The sequence below is a fragment of the Megalobrama amblycephala genome, linkage group LG1, assembly GCF_018812025.1.
Source record: "Megalobrama amblycephala isolate DHTTF-2021 linkage group LG1, ASM1881202v1, whole genome shotgun sequence".
In the NCBI taxonomy this organism is placed as follows: domain Eukaryota; kingdom Metazoa; phylum Chordata; class Actinopteri; order Cypriniformes; family Xenocyprididae; genus Megalobrama; species Megalobrama amblycephala.
Window position 1 is genome coordinate 39,619,243 of NC_063044.1, and position 20,176 is coordinate 39,639,418.

The 20,176-nt window shown below is 37.9% G+C and overlaps 1 protein-coding gene across 2 annotated transcripts in view; it reads right to left on the reverse strand.

The window, feature by feature from the left end:
• The window catches only part of sdk1a (sidekick cell adhesion molecule 1a), a 355,129-nt gene that overhangs the window by 18,437 nt on the left and 316,516 nt on the right, over positions 1-20,176 (reverse strand). For both annotated transcript variants that reach the window (XM_048192576.1, XM_048192584.1), the window contains exons 29-35: positions 16,260-16,454; positions 13,978-14,179; positions 11,212-11,315; positions 10,151-10,221; positions 9,342-9,474; positions 4,833-4,889; positions 4,288-4,389 (exon numbers count right to left, since the gene is read on the reverse strand). In XM_048192576.1, the coding sequence (XP_048048533.1) occupies positions 4,288-4,389; positions 4,833-4,889; positions 9,342-9,474; positions 10,151-10,221; positions 11,212-11,315; positions 13,978-14,179; positions 16,260-16,454 (864 nt within the window). The remainder of the gene's footprint in view (positions 1-4,287; positions 4,390-4,832; positions 4,890-9,341; positions 9,475-10,150; positions 10,222-11,211; positions 11,316-13,977; positions 14,180-16,259; positions 16,455-20,176) is intronic.

A 20,176-nucleotide genomic window follows, 5' to 3' on the forward strand; every position in this document is an offset into this window, starting at 1 on the left:
ACAAAACATTTAGAAAGACAGTTTACAAATATCACAAAAAATATCATGATATCATGGATCATGTCAGTTATTATTGCTCCATCTGCCATTTTTCACTATTGTTCTTGCTTGCTTAGCTAGTCTGATGATTCAGCTGTGCACAGATCCAGACGTTAATACTGGCTGCCCTTGTGTAATGCCTTGAACATGGGCTGGCATATGCAAATATCGGGGTCATACATATTAATGATCCTGACTGTTACATAACAGTCGGTGTTATGTTGAGATTCGCTTGTTCTTCGGAGGTCTTTTAAACAAATGTGATTTACATAAGAAGGAGAAAGCAATGGTGTTTGAGACTCACTGTATGTCATTTCCATGTACTGAACTCTTGTTATTTAACTATGCCAAGGTAAATTCAATTTTCCATTCTATGGCACCTTTAACAAGTTATAAAGTAAAATATCTAACGTCCGCCAGACCACCTTCAACTTACAAAAAAAGCATAACTGACATAACGTTTTTCAGTAAGTTGAATAGGGAAGGCGTAGGAAATAGTGTAAGCTTTTTGATATGCGAGAGTTTTACACTTTCTTCGTAACTTGAATACGGAAGGCGGTCTGGCAGAAGCTAGATATTTTACCTCATAACTTGTTAAATATGGATTTTATTTTACACAAACACATTGCCTGAGACACACTGAGCCATGTGGAGTATGTTTATGATGGATGGAAGCACTTTCTTGAGCTTCAAACTTGTTGGTCCCTTTCACTGCCATTATAAAGCTCGGATGCGTCAGGATATTTATTAATAAAACTCTGATTATGTTCATCAGAAAAAAGAAAGTCATATTCACCTAGGATGGCTTGAGGGTGAGTAAAGCTTGGGCTAATTTTAATTTGAAAGTGAACTAATCCTTTAACTGCTATTGGACAGTGTCACTGTAGAAAAACGAGTGATTATGTAGGAATTTTTGCACATTTTTTTCTGAGAGTGTGGATTAATCTTTTCACAGTTTGTGGCAGTGCATTCTGAGATTGTGATGTTTCCTTAGAATATGGACAAAATTAGGTCTTTTATAAAACAACATAAGGATGCTACCCACATTTTGGAGCAGCCATCCCTTCAGGAGGATCTATGATGCCTTAAAATGCTCTCTAGGTGGGCAGCTCACTAGGGTTTAAAATCATCTGCTGTTTCTGCATTTTAACACCAGCATGACCGTAGAATGGCAGAAGGCTTTTAAGGGCAAAGCACCCTTCATGCCCGCTCTCTGATCCCTCTCAGAGTATCTTCAGATGTAGCCAACCTGACGTTAATCAGAGGGAAATTCATTTGTTTGTTTGGCTGTCCCCCCTCCTGCTGCTGGGAGTAATCTCCACGCCTGGCCCCTTCTAATGATGCTGTTAATAACCTGATGTTGATAACCCTGCCTGCTCCGCCAGCTGCTTGAGTTCTTTATGACAGATTCATATTTACTGCTTCATTAAACCCCTTATGAGTGGAGGCCAAAAATGCTGCAAAGAGGTGAATGAGGTAAAAAAAAATGCACGCACACACACCCTGTCCTGCCAAAACTCTCACCACGACTGCTTTTATTAATACCGTGGCACTACAAGAGCAATGCTGTTTAGAATTTCATAAATAGTCTTGGCAATGATTAGGTGAAATGCAAAACTGTGCGATGAGCAAGAGCCTTGACAACATCCTGTCTGTGCAGTGTCAGCCTGTTAGCACGACTGGAGCGGAATTAAACAGCACAAGCGACAGTTCACATTTGTAGCAATTTGCCTGCGTTCGATACTTTTTAGCGTATGCTTGAAATGCGGACGTAATGCATCTATTTGCTAGAGGTGGGAGGATTGTTTTTCCACTAAAGGTCCTTTCATTGATCATATGTGATGTCCCACATGAATATAGATTTGTTTCAGGCTGTGTAGGTGATAAACATCCCTTCTTTTGTAGTGTTCCCAAGAAAACAGCTCAACAATTATCAGTTTACCGAGGAATGGTTGGAATGTCATATCCGGGCTGCCTCTTTTGGCAGCTCATTAGACGGAGCGCCCGGCTCTTCAGCCAGGCAGCTGGATATTATTCAAGTCAATAAATGTGGCGGAGAAAAAAAAAGACTGTTTTTAGTAACAGAACAACTTGAATTCAACTTGAAAAGCACTTTACAATTCAGTAGTACAATCTTGCTTGCTGGAGTCTGATTGTGAGGTAGGGAAGAACGGAGAGCTAAATCAGTCGTCGGTACAGCTCAAAACAACAAACTCAACTTTGAGCACACTTATTCAGCCATCTTTTCATATTGCCAAGCACTCCAGATCCATGTGGTCCTCTTAGCGTGTTATCCTCAAGTCCTTAAAAGATCCATGTTCAGGACAGAAAAGTGAACAGAGTAAAAAACAAAAAAAAATTTTTGGTTTACTTGAGTTGTGACCGAGTTTCATTCCATTTTCTATTCACACTTTATAATATAAAATGTATCATGAAATGTAACATTAATATTTGTAAAATTAGTTTACAATTAGTATTCATGTATTTTTTTTTTTTAATTGATGGGGCACTGAAAGGCAGGATGGTTAAACCCTTAAACATTCATTTTCAGAGGATCAAAACTGAAGGAAGTCCTTTGAGAGTTTGTGTTTTTATATGCCAGCATGACATATGACACCAAGGCAGTCAACTATATATATATATATATATAATTTTTAATATTTAATATCTCATTCCGTCATCTGCATAGAAACAGAATAAGCAGCACTTTGTATGCACTTTATATGTTACGTTTATAGAATCTTAAGATGCACGCAAAATCGAAAATAAGGTAAACATTGTGCTTTGTGTTCACAATTCAACTTATAAGCAAACTAAACAGTGAATTTAAAAGTTTGGTTTGCTTGGAGCATAAACTAATTTTCTTCAAAACCTCTCTCAGATCCCTGTAATGAAATTTCAGTACTAATCATGATTGCTTCTGAAAAAGCTAATTGATCTAAACACAGAAATTGATCCAAGCCCAGCCCTTTCTGTCACATTAAGCAGAACCTCACCATAGCTCTAGCTTCTGTCGTTATGTTCATGCCACTCCACTAAGGGAACCCAATTCATATCTGTCAGCTCATGTCTCGCCTTATTCCCTGAAGGACTCGAGACAGAGAGCATGCCGTCCTGCTCCTAGAGAGCATTACGGCACAGGCCTCCATCTCAAAAGGAACATCCATCAACAGTGGGCATCACCACATCTGTCAGGGAGGAACGACAAAGATATTTTCTGCAAATTTGCTCTCTCATTAAACTGGTCCTCTGGTGGGAAGATGCCAGCAAAGCATACTGAACTGAGTTTGACAAAAGTCTGCTCAGTATTAGAAAAAACCCACAGTCCTCTATATAATCGTTGAGTTATGTTCTCAAACTGTGCAAATTTAGAAAATACAAGATACTGTGTCTACACCGGACGCGAGCGACGCAACGCAATGAGACAAAAGACAATAAAACCCATGATAATCAGTGCTGCGGCATACACTGGATGCGTCGTGACACACGACAAATTCCCGACAGTACACTGATGCATGTTCTATTTCGGATGCACTTGCGCTCGCTACTTCTGACACAAAAGACAAATGGATTTGGGACGTTCGCTTTGAAGTGTAGATAGTCAGGATCAGAACTCAACAATAAGGATGGCCTGGATGAAGCTTGGGGCCAATTGGAAATGAATGCCATCTCTTTTTATCAAAAATGTTTTTATGAATTTATAGCTGTTATGGAATTACATGGCTGTGTAGTTTTTCACATAATATTGCAAAAACATAAAACTAACTAATGAAATAAAATAAAATACATAAATAAAATTGTTACAGCTATGGTGGGACTATATACTGTATAGTTTCCATATAATATTGAAAAAAACAATGCATAAAAAAAAAAAAAAAAATTAAAATAAAATATCTACAGCTACTGTGTGACTACAATGTATAGTATCCATAGAATATTGCAAAAACATATAAAACATAAAATAAGACTACAATAACTACAGCTATGGTGGGACTATATACAGTGCATAGTTCCCATTTAATAAGATTGCAAAAACATAAAAATAAAATAAAATAAAATAAAAATAAACAAATAAAATAGCTACAGCTACGGTGGGATTATATACACTGTATAGTTTCCATATAATATTGTAAAAACATATAAACCATTTATTTACCAAATGTACACCATTTATTTTTACAGCATTTTTACATGATTTCTAAATGATATCAATGTGAAAAGTGCCCTCATTTTCACACAATCGCTTACCTGCTTCTCCAACAAACACCTCTACTGGAGCACTTGGAGGGCTTTCGCCAATGACGTTGTAGGCAGTCATCACAATTTCATAGCGCCTGTATTTCTGCAGCTCTGATGAGAATAAAAAATTACAAACAGAAGATCTATAAGGGTACTTGAAATGTGTATCTTGGCTTTGAGACAGCAGATAAGAAGAATGAGAATTCCTCTGTGTAGAAACAAAAGTATCTCTCAGATAACCAGCTACTTTTCCCTACAGTGTAGACACAGAAGAGTTTTGGTGTGATCATGGGAAGCAATGGCATCAAACTCTTACATAGGAGAACTGAGAGCACATGCATTTCTCAGGTCTCGGGCAGTGTGCAATGGGATTCACTTTGAGAATATCTTAGGGCCAGAATGTTCCTGGTCAGAGTAGATGGATTAGAGGAAAAACCTTATTCTCTGAACAGGAAGTGTATTTGGGATTACACACTTTGCCAAAGGGAGTTTGAATATTTCGGACTTCAAAGGCAGACTGACATAAACGAGAAAGATGGCTAAATGAAACTTACGCGTTAGCTCGAATTCGGTTAATGAAGGATTGCTGACAGTCTTCACAGTGCTTTTGGCTGTGGAGGGAGAAAAAGGCAACTGATGAGGAATACATTACTGGAGATGGAAAAGCACAAATCAAAGGGATATTTCATCATGGCAGTAAATCTTTGCTTTTCAAAGTTGCTCATCACACACTTCTCCAAGAGATTGATGAAATTCCACAATGCTCATCTCACTGTTGCGCGCGCTCCGATCAAACCCCGCGAGAAACCAAAGTGAGTCAGTGATAAATGATTCAACAGTCAATATAAAGTACTATATCACAAGCTGGGGTGCATTAGGGACCTAATAAGATGTTTAAAACATATACTGATCCAGCATCACTTGAAAAAATGTAAAGAAAAATCGGAATATCCGCACCACTGGTCAGTCCTTTTATACAGTTCCTTTTGAGCTCTGAAACTTAAATGATATGTCTTTGTCATTTAAAAAAAGGGTTTCTATGAGAGAGAGCATATTCAGACTTTCAGAAGTATCTTCTAGTCAGACACTCAGACACTTCAACTTTACTTACAAAATGCCTAAATTGAAAGAAATAAAGAGCTCAGTGAGGGATTGAAAATTAGTTTACATGCTTAAATTTAAAGTTATTTTTTTGGTAAATGTTAACCACATTTTAAAAATATCATACAGACTTCTGTCATTTTATCAAAAACAGAATATTGTAAAGTAAGACAAAACAACTAAACATCACAGAATTCAACAAAACCATTGCTAATTCTTGCTCATGTGTGTGCTATTGGTTTTCCCACCAAAACTATTTTTATTGATCCAGCTTTTCTTAGTTAAAAAGGGATATTATTATGATTATGATTACCTATCAAAACAATATTTAAAAATGTTTTGCTTTTGATGAAATTGAAATAATAAATGACACAGTTTAGTATAGGGAACAATTCTCACTTTTAACTAGATGCTTATTAGCTTGCTAGCCCTAAATCCTACCCCATACCTAAACTTAATCGCTACAACAACTACCTTACTAACTATTAATAAGCAGTGAATTAAGAGCATATTGAGGCAAAAGTCGTAGTTAATAGTGAATATGTGTTCCCCATACCAGAGTATTACCTGAATATTTTATTCAATATATGAAGACATATATGAAGGGGAAATACACATGAGGAATGACTAAATCTTTGTATCTGTCTGACAACACATTATGAACGACAATCATAGGCATATATAAAGTAACAGAAACTGACTCGACTTGAGCAGAATGCCCAAGAAAGTGACAGGGACCTTGTTAGCTTCTGGAGTACCTGCTAACTTTCACTGTAAGCTGTTAAGCCTGAACAAATAGAGCATAGCTCTGGTAATTTCCTCTTGGCATTTAGGGTGATTTCAGCAGGGAGGCACATTCGGCACTTAACAGACCTCAGATTTTAACATGTAAGATGAGTGGAGAGCAGAGGAGAGATATTGCACTCCTGCCCTGACCAGTGCAGAACATAGGGAAAGGAATTAAATATGCCTCCGTGCTCGGCTGCTCCGGGCTTGCGCATTTAAATGCTGTCAACACTGCTGAGTCCAATTTGTCAAAGGAGATTTAGCAGCCGGATCCAGGCTGCGGAAAAAGAGCCCGTTGGCGAGCACGGTGTCGAACACTTGAGCTCAAACTCATGATTCCGCACCTCACGCAGCCTGAGCGCGTAATGAGTTCACCTACGCTCAGCCATCCGTCGGAAATATATTCCCTAACTGCAGGGAGAAGAAGCGTCCTAACGCTTTGATAACGTTCAAATTTGCACAATATGCATGGTATTAATGTGGATTTTGAAATTTGCCATCACAGATTGTGTCCCAGTTTCATTTCAAAACTTGACTTCCTTTCCAAGAGTGTAGCTAGGAAATACAATATATACAGTGCCTATAGAAAATCATTATACCCCTTTGAGGTAGTTACTTTATTTGTCGCACAGCCTGAAATCAAAACCCATTCCAAAAAAATCTTTTCTAGTTTTATTTACAAAATTTGCCTTACAACATCAAAGTAATGAAAGAAAAATGAAAAAAAAAAAAAAACAGTTCTGAAAATGAATAAAAAACTGGAAAACTAGAATAACAGGGTTGGAAAAGTCATCAGTCCCCCGATTTGATACTTCGTAGAGCCACCTTTTGCTTTAATTACAGCCATTAATCTTTTTGGATATGTCTGTACTAGCTTTGCACACCTAGATTGGGGAATATTTGCCCATTCCTTGCAGAATTGATCAATTTCAGTCAAATTCTGTGGTGAGCGGCAATGTACTGCTCTCTTCAAGTCCTTCAAGACTCTGATGCCATCTGGCAAAAGGTCTGTAGTGATTTTGGACTAGCCTCACACAGGGCCACCACAAATGTAGTAATTTATGGTCTTAAATATTAATATTTTGTATTAATATCAATATTGAGTTTTTGGTCACACATCACCTAAGGTGAGTGTGAGAGCGTCAGATGATTCCTTCCAATATTTCGGGGCACCAGCCAAGGAATCTTACCATGACAATAAAGAACAATAATGGAAGATTGTTGACTGAATGACAATTATATAAATTGGAGGAAGTTCGTCATCTGACCAATCTGAAGAGTGATATTTATGTTCTGCCTGGTGACGTGTTGAGTCCGAGCGGCGACGTCTTCCACTTGTTGAGCTGGGCAGAGTTGCAGTGGGAAGAAAGGAGTTGGAATCCGTTTCACGGCCTTAAACATGTAGTACTTGTGAACTTTGAACTCCTGGAGCACAGAGGAGGTTCTTTTCCTGGAACACGCAGAAGAAGAAGCCTTGAAGGTTCTGATGTCTTTGCAGACAATCCGTATTCTCTGGAACACGCAGACAGAAGGATCTTTAGATTCTGAAGTCAGTGCAGATCTGAGCAGTCTGGAACACACAGATCTGGAGGATCTCTGATGTGAGGGTTTTGAAGTTGGTGCAGAAAATATTTTGAAGTTGGAGGCTAAGCTTGTCGTCGTTGTCTCCGTTGCAGTTTTCAAACTTCCCGAATTCACTTCTTGCAAAACTTCCTTGTTTCTCTCTTTAGAGCTTCAGAGTATTGAGAGAGCAACTTCACTTCAACTCTGTGGCTTAGCACATCTCGGGACCGGAACCTTGAACCGAGACTGGAACAGGAACTGGAGCCTGGAACCAGTACGGGAAACTGCAGCAACCCAGAAACTGGAACAATTCTCTGTCTCAGAGACAAGCCTTTTAATCTGTCCTGAGAAGGAGGAAAATGCAAATTGGCACCTTTCAGATCCAGTGTTTTGATTGGCTGATGCTGTCAGATGTGGCAACTGGATGGCCCCTCTCTTGCATGAGGTTCATTTGCATAGCTTAAAGTTCATGTTTGAACAATGTCTTTAAGGTTTTTCCTATGCGTAATTCACTTTGCAAACCAATTTCAGATTAACCTAGGCATTGTGCTTATTTGACTGAACTTCAGTTCTGCAAGGAATGGGCAAATATTCCCCAATCTAGGTGTGCAAAGCTAGTACAGACAGATCCAAAAAGATTAATGGCTGTAATTAAAGCAAAGGAAGGCTCTATGAAGTATCAGATGAGGGGACTGATGACTTTTACAACCCTGTTGTTCTAGTTTTTCAGTTTAAAAAAAAAAAAAAATTTCAGAACTGTTGCTTTTTCTTTCATTACTTTGATGTTGTAAGTCAAAATATGTATATAAAACTGGAAAAGTTGTTTTGATTTCAGGCTGTACGACAAATAAAGTAACTATTTCAAAGGGGTATTATGATTTTATGCAGGCACTGTATTTTTGCACAAAAGCACATGTCAAACACTTGACAGGAAAAATGGTTTATCACACATGGAATATTGTAAAGTGAGACAAAACTACTAATAACACAAAACATCACAGAATTCATCAAAAACCATTGTTAACATTTTCTCACGTTTGTGCTATTGTTTTTCCCACCAATCCTTATAGATCCAGCTTTTCTTACTTAATAGGCATATTATTATGCTATTATTATTATGATTTTGATTGATTACCAATCAATCAAAATAATATTCAAAAATGCTTTGCTGAAGAACCACCTGGAATTTTTCTTAATAAATTGCCACTTTTTCATGTTAGAATCGCATAGCAATCGCAACATCCACTGTAAGCTGATTTAAAATGATTGTCCTAACTGCAGGGAGGACACGCATCCTAATGCTTTGATAATGTTTAATTTTTTGCTATAATAATGGTATTAATGTGGATTTTATAATTTGCCATCACCGATTGTGTCCTAGTTTCATTTTAAAACTCGACTACTTTTCTGAGAGAGTAGCTAGGAAACATAATATCTTTGCACAAAAGAACACGTCAAAAAAAATGAGCTTAAACCGTTGAGGGATTCCTTGAAAAATATATTTTTTTCAATAACTGGATGGGTTAAAGTGTTCAAAAAAGCACTCGAGCTATAAATCACATTTGGTTGCAGACGTTTCTGGTTCAAGAGGAGAGCCTCCTCCCGCTAGTTACCTGTCAGTTCGGTGCGCAGCAAGGAGCTGTTGACGGCCCTCTTTGACTCCTGTGGAGCGCTGTCATACTGCAGCTCACGGTAGTAGAGCCGATAGCCCACCAGAACCCCATTCACACTCTCTTCCTTGGGTGTCTGCAAAGGCACAGATTAATTTAAAGGTCACATTCCACTAGCTGTTCTCACGGTCCTTATTAAGGCACACCCTGATAAAAAGCCTTCCCGGCTGTAACTGACAGACAGCGCTGACTGATCTCCCGTCGTGCGTCCGTGTGCGACACTTGCCACGAAACGAATAAGATAAATAAAAGATGAGGATTTAATTTCTGAGCCATTCAGTCAGTGAGTAATTAACAAAGCTCCGAGCTGAGTGTAATCAACTCGGCCTATGGTTCTGCTGATAAAACAGACAGTAGTGAGAAGATCCGGGACTCATAGGTCAGTGAATAAAGGTTTCAGCTACTAATTAATATCCCTTCAGATTGCAGGATTGCTGTCGCGCATGGGTATTAATTATCCTGGGCTTGCCAAAGCCCTCTACGAGCTCTGTAAATGTGCGGGTATCAATACCGCATGTCATTAATTTATGCAAACCCGCAAGAGGAATACTAAGCGATGCACGGCAGGCTGCTCAGGCAACCTATTGACAAAAATCAGATCATTAAACAGAACAGGGCTGTAATTTCACTGGCGATAGCCTGCAACATGCTGGTATTCTACTCAGGCTGGAGCCGGTTTGTTATCTGGCCATCAGATAAACTTAATGGGGGTCAGGAGTTCACTTGACCGGGGTGGGCTGGCATTAGCGTACCTGCCACTGCACCAGCACGGATGTTGTCGTGGAGGGTTTCACGGCTTGAATCGTGGGCGCTTCATCAGGAACTGCAGACATACAAAAAAAAAAACAAAACAACAAAAAAAAACATTTGAAAATAAGTTAAAGTAAAATATATCTGGTTAGATACGTTCTTAGATCAGGAAATTCTCTCATTATTTACTCACTGTCATTTCATTCCATAATCTTTGTGGCTATTTCTTCTGTGGAACATAAAAGGAGTTTTTTTGAAGAATGTTCCTTTCACTATAATGGGAGTAAATTAGGACTGGTTGTGTCAAGCTCAAAAAAGACCAAAAAAGCACCATAAAAGCGGTTCATCATATCACTTGTGTGCTTTAGTCCTCAGATGTCATATGATGGCTTTCTGTGAGAAACAGGAAGAAAGCTGTATTTACCAATATCTTCTCTTCCAGCAAGATCTGAGTCATATAGACCAGGGGTTTTCAATCTTTTTGATGCCCTGGTCCCCTGAATATGAGAGTCCCCTTGTGAAGGACCCCATTTAAAGGCATCTATATGGAGAACGTTCTTATCTTTTTCTACATTTAAGATGTATAAACCTGAAGAGAAACATGTTGACCATTGAATAAAATGATTCTCATGACTTCTGATCAGTCTTTAGAAAGAAAAAAAATCTGTAGATTTTATCTATTTTTAATTTTTTTATTTTAACTTTCCCACAAGCCTCCCTTGTGGGCCCCTGGACCCAATTTTGGACAAACTTTTAAGGTGCTTTTGTGTCCTTTTTGAAGCCTAAAAACTCCAGTTCCCACTTTTTGTAAGTGCATGAAAAAAAGTGACCTGCACATTTTAAAAATAAATAAATCTCCCTCTGTGTTCCACTGAAAGAAGAAAGTCACACAGGTTTAGAATAACATGAGGGTGAGTAAATAATGACACAATTAAATCAGTTCCAAGACTTCAGCTTCCAAGTAAATGGCGCAGATAAGATTGTAGCTCTTCTATGACTTTTATTTGAATCAATAGCACATCAACCCAAAGCCAGTGGATACAACACGCTCATTATTACTCACCATCTTGTAAAGTGGTAATTGCATCCGTCTCTTGGCTGTACTTGCTGTCTCCGACGTCATTAGTCGCCATCATTCTCAGCTTGTATGAAGTGAAGGGTTTCAGCCTGAGGGATTGCACAGCTCGTGAGCTCTCTCATATTGGACAAAGACCTTTCCCATCACAAATGATGTGGCTCAGCAGTGCATGTATGAGCTAGTATCTATAAATGTCAGGGACACAATCCATTGAAACCCAAGGGCACACGCTGGCAATTACAGAGTTTTATCTTAACGCACTTGAGGCAGAGAGGTGAGGACGGAAATAAGATACAAAACACTTCTTATTGGAGAGCTCACATAAAGACATAAGAGCAGCATATATGCCAATACATAAACCCAGAAATATGATATGAACAACTGGAAAGCAGGTAAAATATGTCAGCCAATGCAGCCTAATGGGGCTGTGCCATTAGCTGAAAAAAAGTGAATAAGAATCTAATTGTATTATCAGTATTGTGAAATATATTAATATTATTATTTACATAACATATTAATATTTATATTTTATAAGATTATAATAGGAAATAATCAACAATTACTACTTTTGTTATAAAGTACAGCCATACTGGATCACCTTCTTCAGCTAATTCTAATTAAAATATATGTGATTTATATAAAAGTATGTGAACCATTGGTTTTTAATACTGTGTGTGGTTACCTGGATGATCTACGACTGCTTTTTTTGTTTTGTGATGGTTGTTCTTGAATCTCTTTTGTCCTGAGCAGTTAAACTGAGCTCTGTTCTTCAGAAAAATTCTCCAGCTCCTGCAGATTTATCAGTTTTCAAGCATTTTTGCATATTTGAACCCTTTCCAGCAGTGACTGTATGATTTTGAGATCCATTTTTTCACACTGAGGACAACTGAGAGACTCAAACTCAACTATTAAAAAAGGTTCAAACATTCACTGATGCTCCAGAAGGAAACACGATGCATTAAGAGCCGGGGGGTGAAAACTTTTTAAATTTGAAGGTTAAGGTAAATTGTTCTTAATTTGTCTTTCGGGAAACATGCATATCTTCTGTTGTTTCTGAAGGGCAGTCCTAAATGAAAAAAAATATGATATTTAAACAAAATAAGAAAAATTTCGACATCTTTATCCTGTTTAAAAGTTTTCACCCCCGTCTATTAATGCATCGTGTTTCCTTCTGGAGCATCAGTGAACGTTTTAACCTTTTTCAATAGTTGAGTTTGAGTCCCTCAGTTGTCCTCCGTGTGAAAAGATGGATCTCAAAATCATACATTCACTGCTGGAAGTAAATGTTCCAATCAATGATCCAGGCAGCGCCAGTGCGTTTTCGTCTCCCTCCTTCATTTTACAGTCAAATGGTGGCTAGAACGGCTCCAGGTTCAAAGGTCAATACGGAATGGATTAATCTGCGTAATTTTTTCTCAGATTAATTAATCAAAATTAACGCGTTATTTTGACAGCCCTTATATATATATATATATATATATATATATATATATATATATATATATATACACACACACACACATACATATATATATATAATCAAAAGTTACTACTATTGTCTGTTGATTACTACTGATTACTACTGTCACAATTGCACAGACCTACTACATTATCTTTCTTCTGCTAATTGTATTAAAATATATGGTAACATTTTATTTTACATTGTCCTTGTTACAGACATTACATGTAGTTACTGTAGTAGTAACTATAAATTATGCATAATGTGCAACTGATCCTAACCCCAACCCTATAGCACATGTAGTTAATTGTTATGACTCATTACTTAAATATATAATTTCACTGTAACACACACACCTTAAAATAAAGTGTAGCCAAATATATTATTTTAATTATATATGAATAATTTTCATGATTACAATAACATATAAATAAATCAACGGTAATAATAAAAAAATGACTACTTTTGTCATAATTGCACAGCCCTACTGCCTAGCCTTCTTCCATCACTTTGTGTTGAAAATCATCTGGAATTGACAGTAAAGGGAATATGTAGAAAAACTTTGCTTACATTTCTGATTTGTTCATTTCCCATTTACCCAAAACACAGTGCACAGGCCAACTGGGCTCATTAACAAACTAAACATGTCGTTTAGGTCTCATAACCGATCTCTGTCGATTGAGATGAGTTGCACGGTGCTTTCCAAATGAGGGGGCTTTCCGCTATTCGTATTACTTGGTTAAAGGGAATATTTTTCCCATGATGCCCCACTCCTAAAAGCCTCCAGCTGGTAAAGACACAAATCAGTCCTAAATAATCCATTTAGCAACAATCTGGCTGTTTAAAAAAGCACTCAAAAGCTGATGGCTGAGAGAGTTTTCAGCAGAGAAAGGGGACTCATCATAATCAAGATGAGATGGCCCTCTGAATGCATATAAAATACTATTCGACTGCCCATATAATCATGGCTGCGGTTTCGACATAACTCATATGCAAAAAGCTGGAGTGCCCGTAGCCCAAGGTACTGATTGTTTCTCACTCTCTCAAATTGGATTGAGTATCATAAATTGCTGCACTGGAAAAAGGCTCCTACGCATTTAATATCACTCCCTCCATACTGCCCTTATTGCACGGCTTACGTGAGCCCTGCAGGGGAACACATGTGGCTGTGAAGTGGCGGAAATCAACTGAAATCAACTCTGTGAGGGTCACCCGAGGGTAGTCTTTAGGTAAAGCCACTGGTACTGCTGTTTGTGGGATTGTGGGGATTGAGAAATGTCAAAGGAGCTCACCTGTCTACCTCCCAGGAGGTATAATTGTGGCTTATAGCGGAGGAATGGGTGAGCCAATCGCCGTTGGGTAGCTCCCGCGTCTGTAAGGTAAAGTAACGGACGGGTGACGAGCCGTCCCCTCCAGGCACCCAGTTGAGCTGCAGTTTGCGGGACTGCACGTTGTCCTGAGGCACTCGCAGCTGCCGTGGAGGCTGCGGTCTCTCTGATGGAGGAGAGATAGATGTGAAGTGTGAGTTCAGGGGTCAGGCTGGTCTTGCTGACTGTTCTTAATCACGGGACAGGACTCTTATACGCATGTGTGCATCAGTCAGTGGGTCTTGCCCTGGCCTCTCCACCCCTCCCCACCTGTGTGACACGCAACTGCATAACCTCATCGATTTTAATGGGAGAAATCAATACGGAGAGGCATAATTGTTTATTTAAAGGTGCACCGTATCGACCGCCATTAAAGATGCAGATCATGCGCAACCAAAGCTATCGAAAGCCATGATTGCAGTGGCCTTGACCGTGCAGATTTTAAAAGGACCAATTGAGCAGTTTCATAAGGTCAAATGATGATATGCAATCACTCTCCATCTTTAACCCAAACTACCTTTCTTTCTTGAAATTGATCAGTTTATTACCAGTGTAGCAGCTGGGATGCATATCATAGCTCTTTAGCAGTCTAAAGAACACAAGTTTCTAAAGAACGATATGGATCATGCATGCATTTCATGAGAAATCATAAGGAAACCGCATTCACAATCAATTTGACTTTTGTAACATGATGTGATTATGGATATTCAATACGAAAAAAAGTTTTTTTATCCATTGGAAATTATTGGGATCGTGAAAAGTAGTTGTTTCAGAATACAGCCAGACTTGAATGTGAGTTTTCAGTCTATTGTGAATAACTACTTGAAACACCACCAGCACCCACTTCTCAAGTCAATTTCATCCTCCAGACTAATTCAATGTATCTCAATAGTAATGCTTGTTTCAGTTTTATTGTTATTTGCTATTACTGACACACACAAAAAGAAAAAGTTAACAATAACTGGCGTTACATTGCTGTTAAATTTACAGTGATGTACCGTAACTGTGATGTGTTAAAATGAAAAGTCATTTAAAAAGTGGAAAATACTTCATATTTTAATACAATACTAAAATGTTATTTTTTTTAGACATAAATAAACTGCACAGATGATTCTCTCAGATTATCTAAGTAAATAGCATAGATTTTAATTTCATGTTAATTTTGTGAAACATGATTTTTTAGAAGCAGGACTCGTTTTTGTCCCACTCTTATTTACCAATCTCTATCCTTTCATTTTAGGGGTGGGAATAGGATATGGGCTATGATTGGATGATATGAATGTTGATACAGTATCATGTCCTACAAATGAAAATCAAGTACAGTTTAAAGGGACAGTTCACCCAAAAATGAAAAAATGATCCCATGATTTACTCACCCTCGAGCCATCCTAGGTGTATATGACTATCTTCTTTCAGATGAACACAATCAGAGATGTATTTAAAAATATCCTTAGTCCTCAAAGGTAGTGAAAAAAGTAAAAAATAATGCATCCATCCATTAAAAAAAGGGGTTAATAAAGTCCTTCTGAAGCAAAGCAATGTATTCACCAACCAGGTCCGTGCAACAAATTTAAGCTCCTTTTCTCTTATACCAAAATCCTCAGAAGTTTCTCTTTTAAAATTCTCGTTGTAGACTTATAATCCGTGACCGGTCATTTGTTTTGCTCTATCCTCTGTGCCTCCGTGTTCGTCATTACGTTGTGATTTGAATTTATAAAGTTTTAAATATGGATATTTTTCTTACAAAAATGAATTGCTTCACTTTAGAAGACCTTTATTAATCCCCTGGAGTCGTATGGATTACTTTTTTTTTATGGATGGATGCATTATTTTTGCCTTCAAAATGCAGCCCCCCATTCACAACCATTATAAACCTAGGAGGACTAAAGACATTTTTAAATATATCTCCGATTGTGTTCATCTGAAAGAAGGTTCATTTTCATTTTTGGGTGAACTATCCCAAAATAGCAACAGATCTTTTCTTCCATATTGTGACGTACATCCAAGTGAAACGGATTATCAAAAGAGAAAAAAAAAAGGTCTGTCAGTTCATTTTGATTAAACATTATGCACTCAAAATACCCCAAAAGAAACATGCACAATCATTTGTAATAAGATCAATAACATTTAGAAAATAGATAGGGTTAATTTATATTTCACTTCAAAGAAAAATGGGCATTGTGTATTTAGGTATGTGTCTGCGTCACCTCTAATCTCAGTAGTTATGACCACAGCCTGCGCAGGTGCTCCCCAGCCCTGCTCCGTCTTGGCGGAGATGCGAAAGATGTAGGCTGACTCTGGGGTCAGGTTGGAGGCGGTGAAATGACGGGTATCAGGACCCACCTCTACTGTGATGAACTGGTTGGGATCCCCAGAATCCAGACGGTAAGCTACCTGGTATCCTATAAAACAGTCATTAGGTCATCTGAGGTGAGTTTTGATCCTCTGTCAATCTCATGTCTACAGCGAGACAGCTTAAGCTGCCTTTACCAACATCAAAAGTCTGAATAACATTTCTACAAACTTTGAGAGTAGTTTTTAGTTATGAGAAATCAAAGTACGAAAGGACAGGAGGAAAATATCTCCTCAAAAATCCATTTGTAGAAAAACAACAGCAGGTTTATAAGACGAATGGCTTTCAAAAAGGCTTCAGTGCACTGGAAAATTTGGTCTATCAGCATCTATTTTAAATTCAGCTCTGGTTACAGCTGCAGTCATTGCTTCCCTTTACTCCAAAAAGACTTTATTTAAATATGTCTTTCATTGGCGATGTCTTCTGCCTTACCTTCATTCCCTATATCAAATTTAATCCAAATGTCAAATTCAATGCACAGAGAAAAGAACCACAAACAAAATGGTGATGCATAACAAACCTGCATGAAATGAAATTTGTTTCTGTTTTACACCTTACCTCCAGTATGGCTCAGGCACTTCTTTATCAACTCCAAACAAGAATTATGTTCCTTTAACTCATTTTATACTGGATATTATTTAGCATTATCACTAATTGCCATTATTACAATTATTCGCTTCAAAGCTAAAACCAACCTATAATCTATGGGTAAAAATAATTCACCAATAGCAGTTTAAAAATAACTAAAAAAAATCTGTTATTTTATAATTGTATTAAATTTGATGTTGGTTGAAGCATTTGATGGGACAAAAATAGCAGGTCCGTATCTTTAATTACAGGTTAGAATCTGCTAAAATCAACACTTACACACATCATTTTGCTTTCTTTCCTCAAATAGAATGTGTGTTAAAGGGATAGTTCACCCAAAAATTAAAATTCTGTCATTTACTCACCCTCAAGTTTCTCCGATAACACTTTATTTTAGGGTATTTTAACTAGTTGCTTATTAGCATGCATATTATTGGCACATATTAATAAGCACATATTAATGTCTTATTCTGCATGACCTTATTCTACATTCTTAATCCTACCCCATACCTAAACTTAACAACAACCTTACTAACTATTAACAGTAAATTAGGAGTTTATTGAGGGAAAAGTCAGTTAATAGTTAATATGTGTTCCCTATACTAAAGTGTTACCATTTTTCCAAACCTGTATGAATTTCTTTCTTCTGCTGAACACAAAATAAGATATTTTGATGGGCCCCATTGACTTCCATAGTATGAAAAAAAAAAAAAAAAAAAAAAATTAAAGTCAATGGTGCCCATCAACTGTTTGGTTACCAACATTCTTCAAAATTCATTCACAACATTCTTCTTTTGTGTTCATCTGAAGAAAGAAATTCATACAGGTTTGGAACAACTTAAGGGTGAGTAAAGGTTTTAATTTTTATAACTATCCCTTTAAGCCAATAATTACAAAAAAGTGTTTTTAATTACTTTAATCCTTTTTTACACCCAATATTTATTTACAAATTTTGTAGTTTTAAAGGTTTAACAGAACAAAATCAAAATCTATTCAAGTCCCCCTGGAACCTATACTCTAAAAAAAATGCTGGGTTAAAAATAACCCAAGTTGGGTTAAAAATGGACAAAAATTAAAGATTACTATATTGCTCACTTAAAATGAACCGAAAATAGGCTGGAAATGAACATTTATTAATATGTTTAATAAATAATAATTAAATAATAAACATTTATTAAGTTTCTTATTAATAAATGCTCACCTTTTGATTATTACTGTTGCCTCTAGTAATGATATGTCTGATTTTACATTTTAAGCCAGGCATGTAGTAATTTTTAATCAATAGTTGAGTTAAATCAAACTACCCAGCAGGTTGGGCAAACATTTAATCCAACTGCTGGGTCAAAACAACCCAATCGCTTTGTTTGTTTGTCGTTATTTAACCCAACTTGAGTTGTTTTTAGCCCAGCAATTTTTTTAGAGTGTACTTACTTACCCCTGGTTGGGAATCATTGAATAATTGAATAAGCACATTACATAACATGCTAGGTTTTAAAGTATATTTATATTAATATATCAGTATACTGGGAATCACTGTTCAGCATTATTCAAATATGAAAAATAACTAACTAACTAAATAAATAATGTATATTGCTATTAAATAATAAAAAAAATGTTTTAGGCATGTTGTAGATCCCAACTTAGAGACTGAACAAGCACGGTTTGACAGTGGCATACAAGGCATAACAAGCTAGGTCTGCCGAGCGTCCATCTGCATCATGTTTGTGGGAATGACACGTGTTGCAAACCGCAAGCAAAACAAATGATAACATTAACGGGAAACATGTTGAAATGGAATGTGTGGGCAGAGCTTGGCCGTGGGAGAGACGGAACATTATTCAACCATCTATTTATCTTTCGGGAGGCTTGCGCTGCATGTTGGCCCCCTTGGCTGTGCAAAACGAAATTAGGCCATCCTACATTGTGAGACTGCATCACTTGAGGGCTGCCATTTCATCCTAATGTCCACTTCAGCCATGAGGGGCAGGGGGAAATCACATACATTCATCCTCGAACGCACACACACACACACGCGTACACCATCTCTTCCCGGTTACTTCAACGTCAAATTCTCTGTTTCTAGAGATACACAAAGTACCGTGGGCAGAAAGCAGCCCTTTCACTCAACATTTGCGCAGCTCCGACAGGCTATGAACCGTGCATAGTTTATTAGGGCTTTGCTTTTGGGAAAGGGTTTCTACTGTGAGGGCATCAGCCCATGTGATTGGCTAGGTCACCACCCCACAAACTCCTGCAGCTCTATTTTCCTCATTCATTGCCTAGTGATTACAGATCCTGCAGCGGCCAGCAGAAACACTCACAAGGGCAGTGCCACGGTGGAAAGGGCAGGAAAGCCCAGCGCTCTGCCACCGAATCTCAGTAAGAGACGTTCTCATCAGCACCTGCTTTCAAAGCATTTCCTTTCTTCAAGATGCAGCAAATTAGAGGCATGCCGGGAAATCTCGTTCTTCTTCTTTCAAAGAGCTCTCCCTGTGACTTCAATCTACATAACCAGCATCTCTTGATCTGCTGAAGTATGACATGAAAACAGAGTGCAAAATAACAGTGCGTGTGGCGTGTTCGTCTGGGAGCGCTGCGGTGTTGAGGTAATTAACCAGGTTCCGCTGGCAGGGACTTCTTTACATCTATTTAGCTTATGTTCACAACACACGTCTGAGCTCCGATTTGATTTAGCATGGCATTTTCTGCACACTTCCTCTGTTAAACCCTTCATTTTTTGTGCTTGAACGAGGCGGCTGGAGTCAGATTAAGAGCAACTACTCGATCTGCAGCAAAATCCAAAGCAAACTCCCATTCCCAGCCACGGACTTTAATGGTCAGGTTTGCTGACGCTTCTGGGAACACACAAAATATTTTTTCAGCAGCTTTGAAAACAGGATTACATTTAGGCTTTGCTGTAAACAAAAGTCTCTGCAGGAAAATCCAGCCAAAGCTGGTAGCTGTTTTTTGGAACATGAAGGCTGGTTGTTTCTAAACGGTCTAAACTTGAAATTAGCTGGTGAAAGATGGTGGACAGTGGGTTCTCATGGTGAAAGGGCAGTCTTCACATTTCTTACTTCAGTTACAAACACATTTAAATATACCATGCTGAAAACAGACCTGAGAACCAAAGAGATTTGCTTTATTTTGAGTGAATACGACTTAAATTTTGGGCAGTTTCAC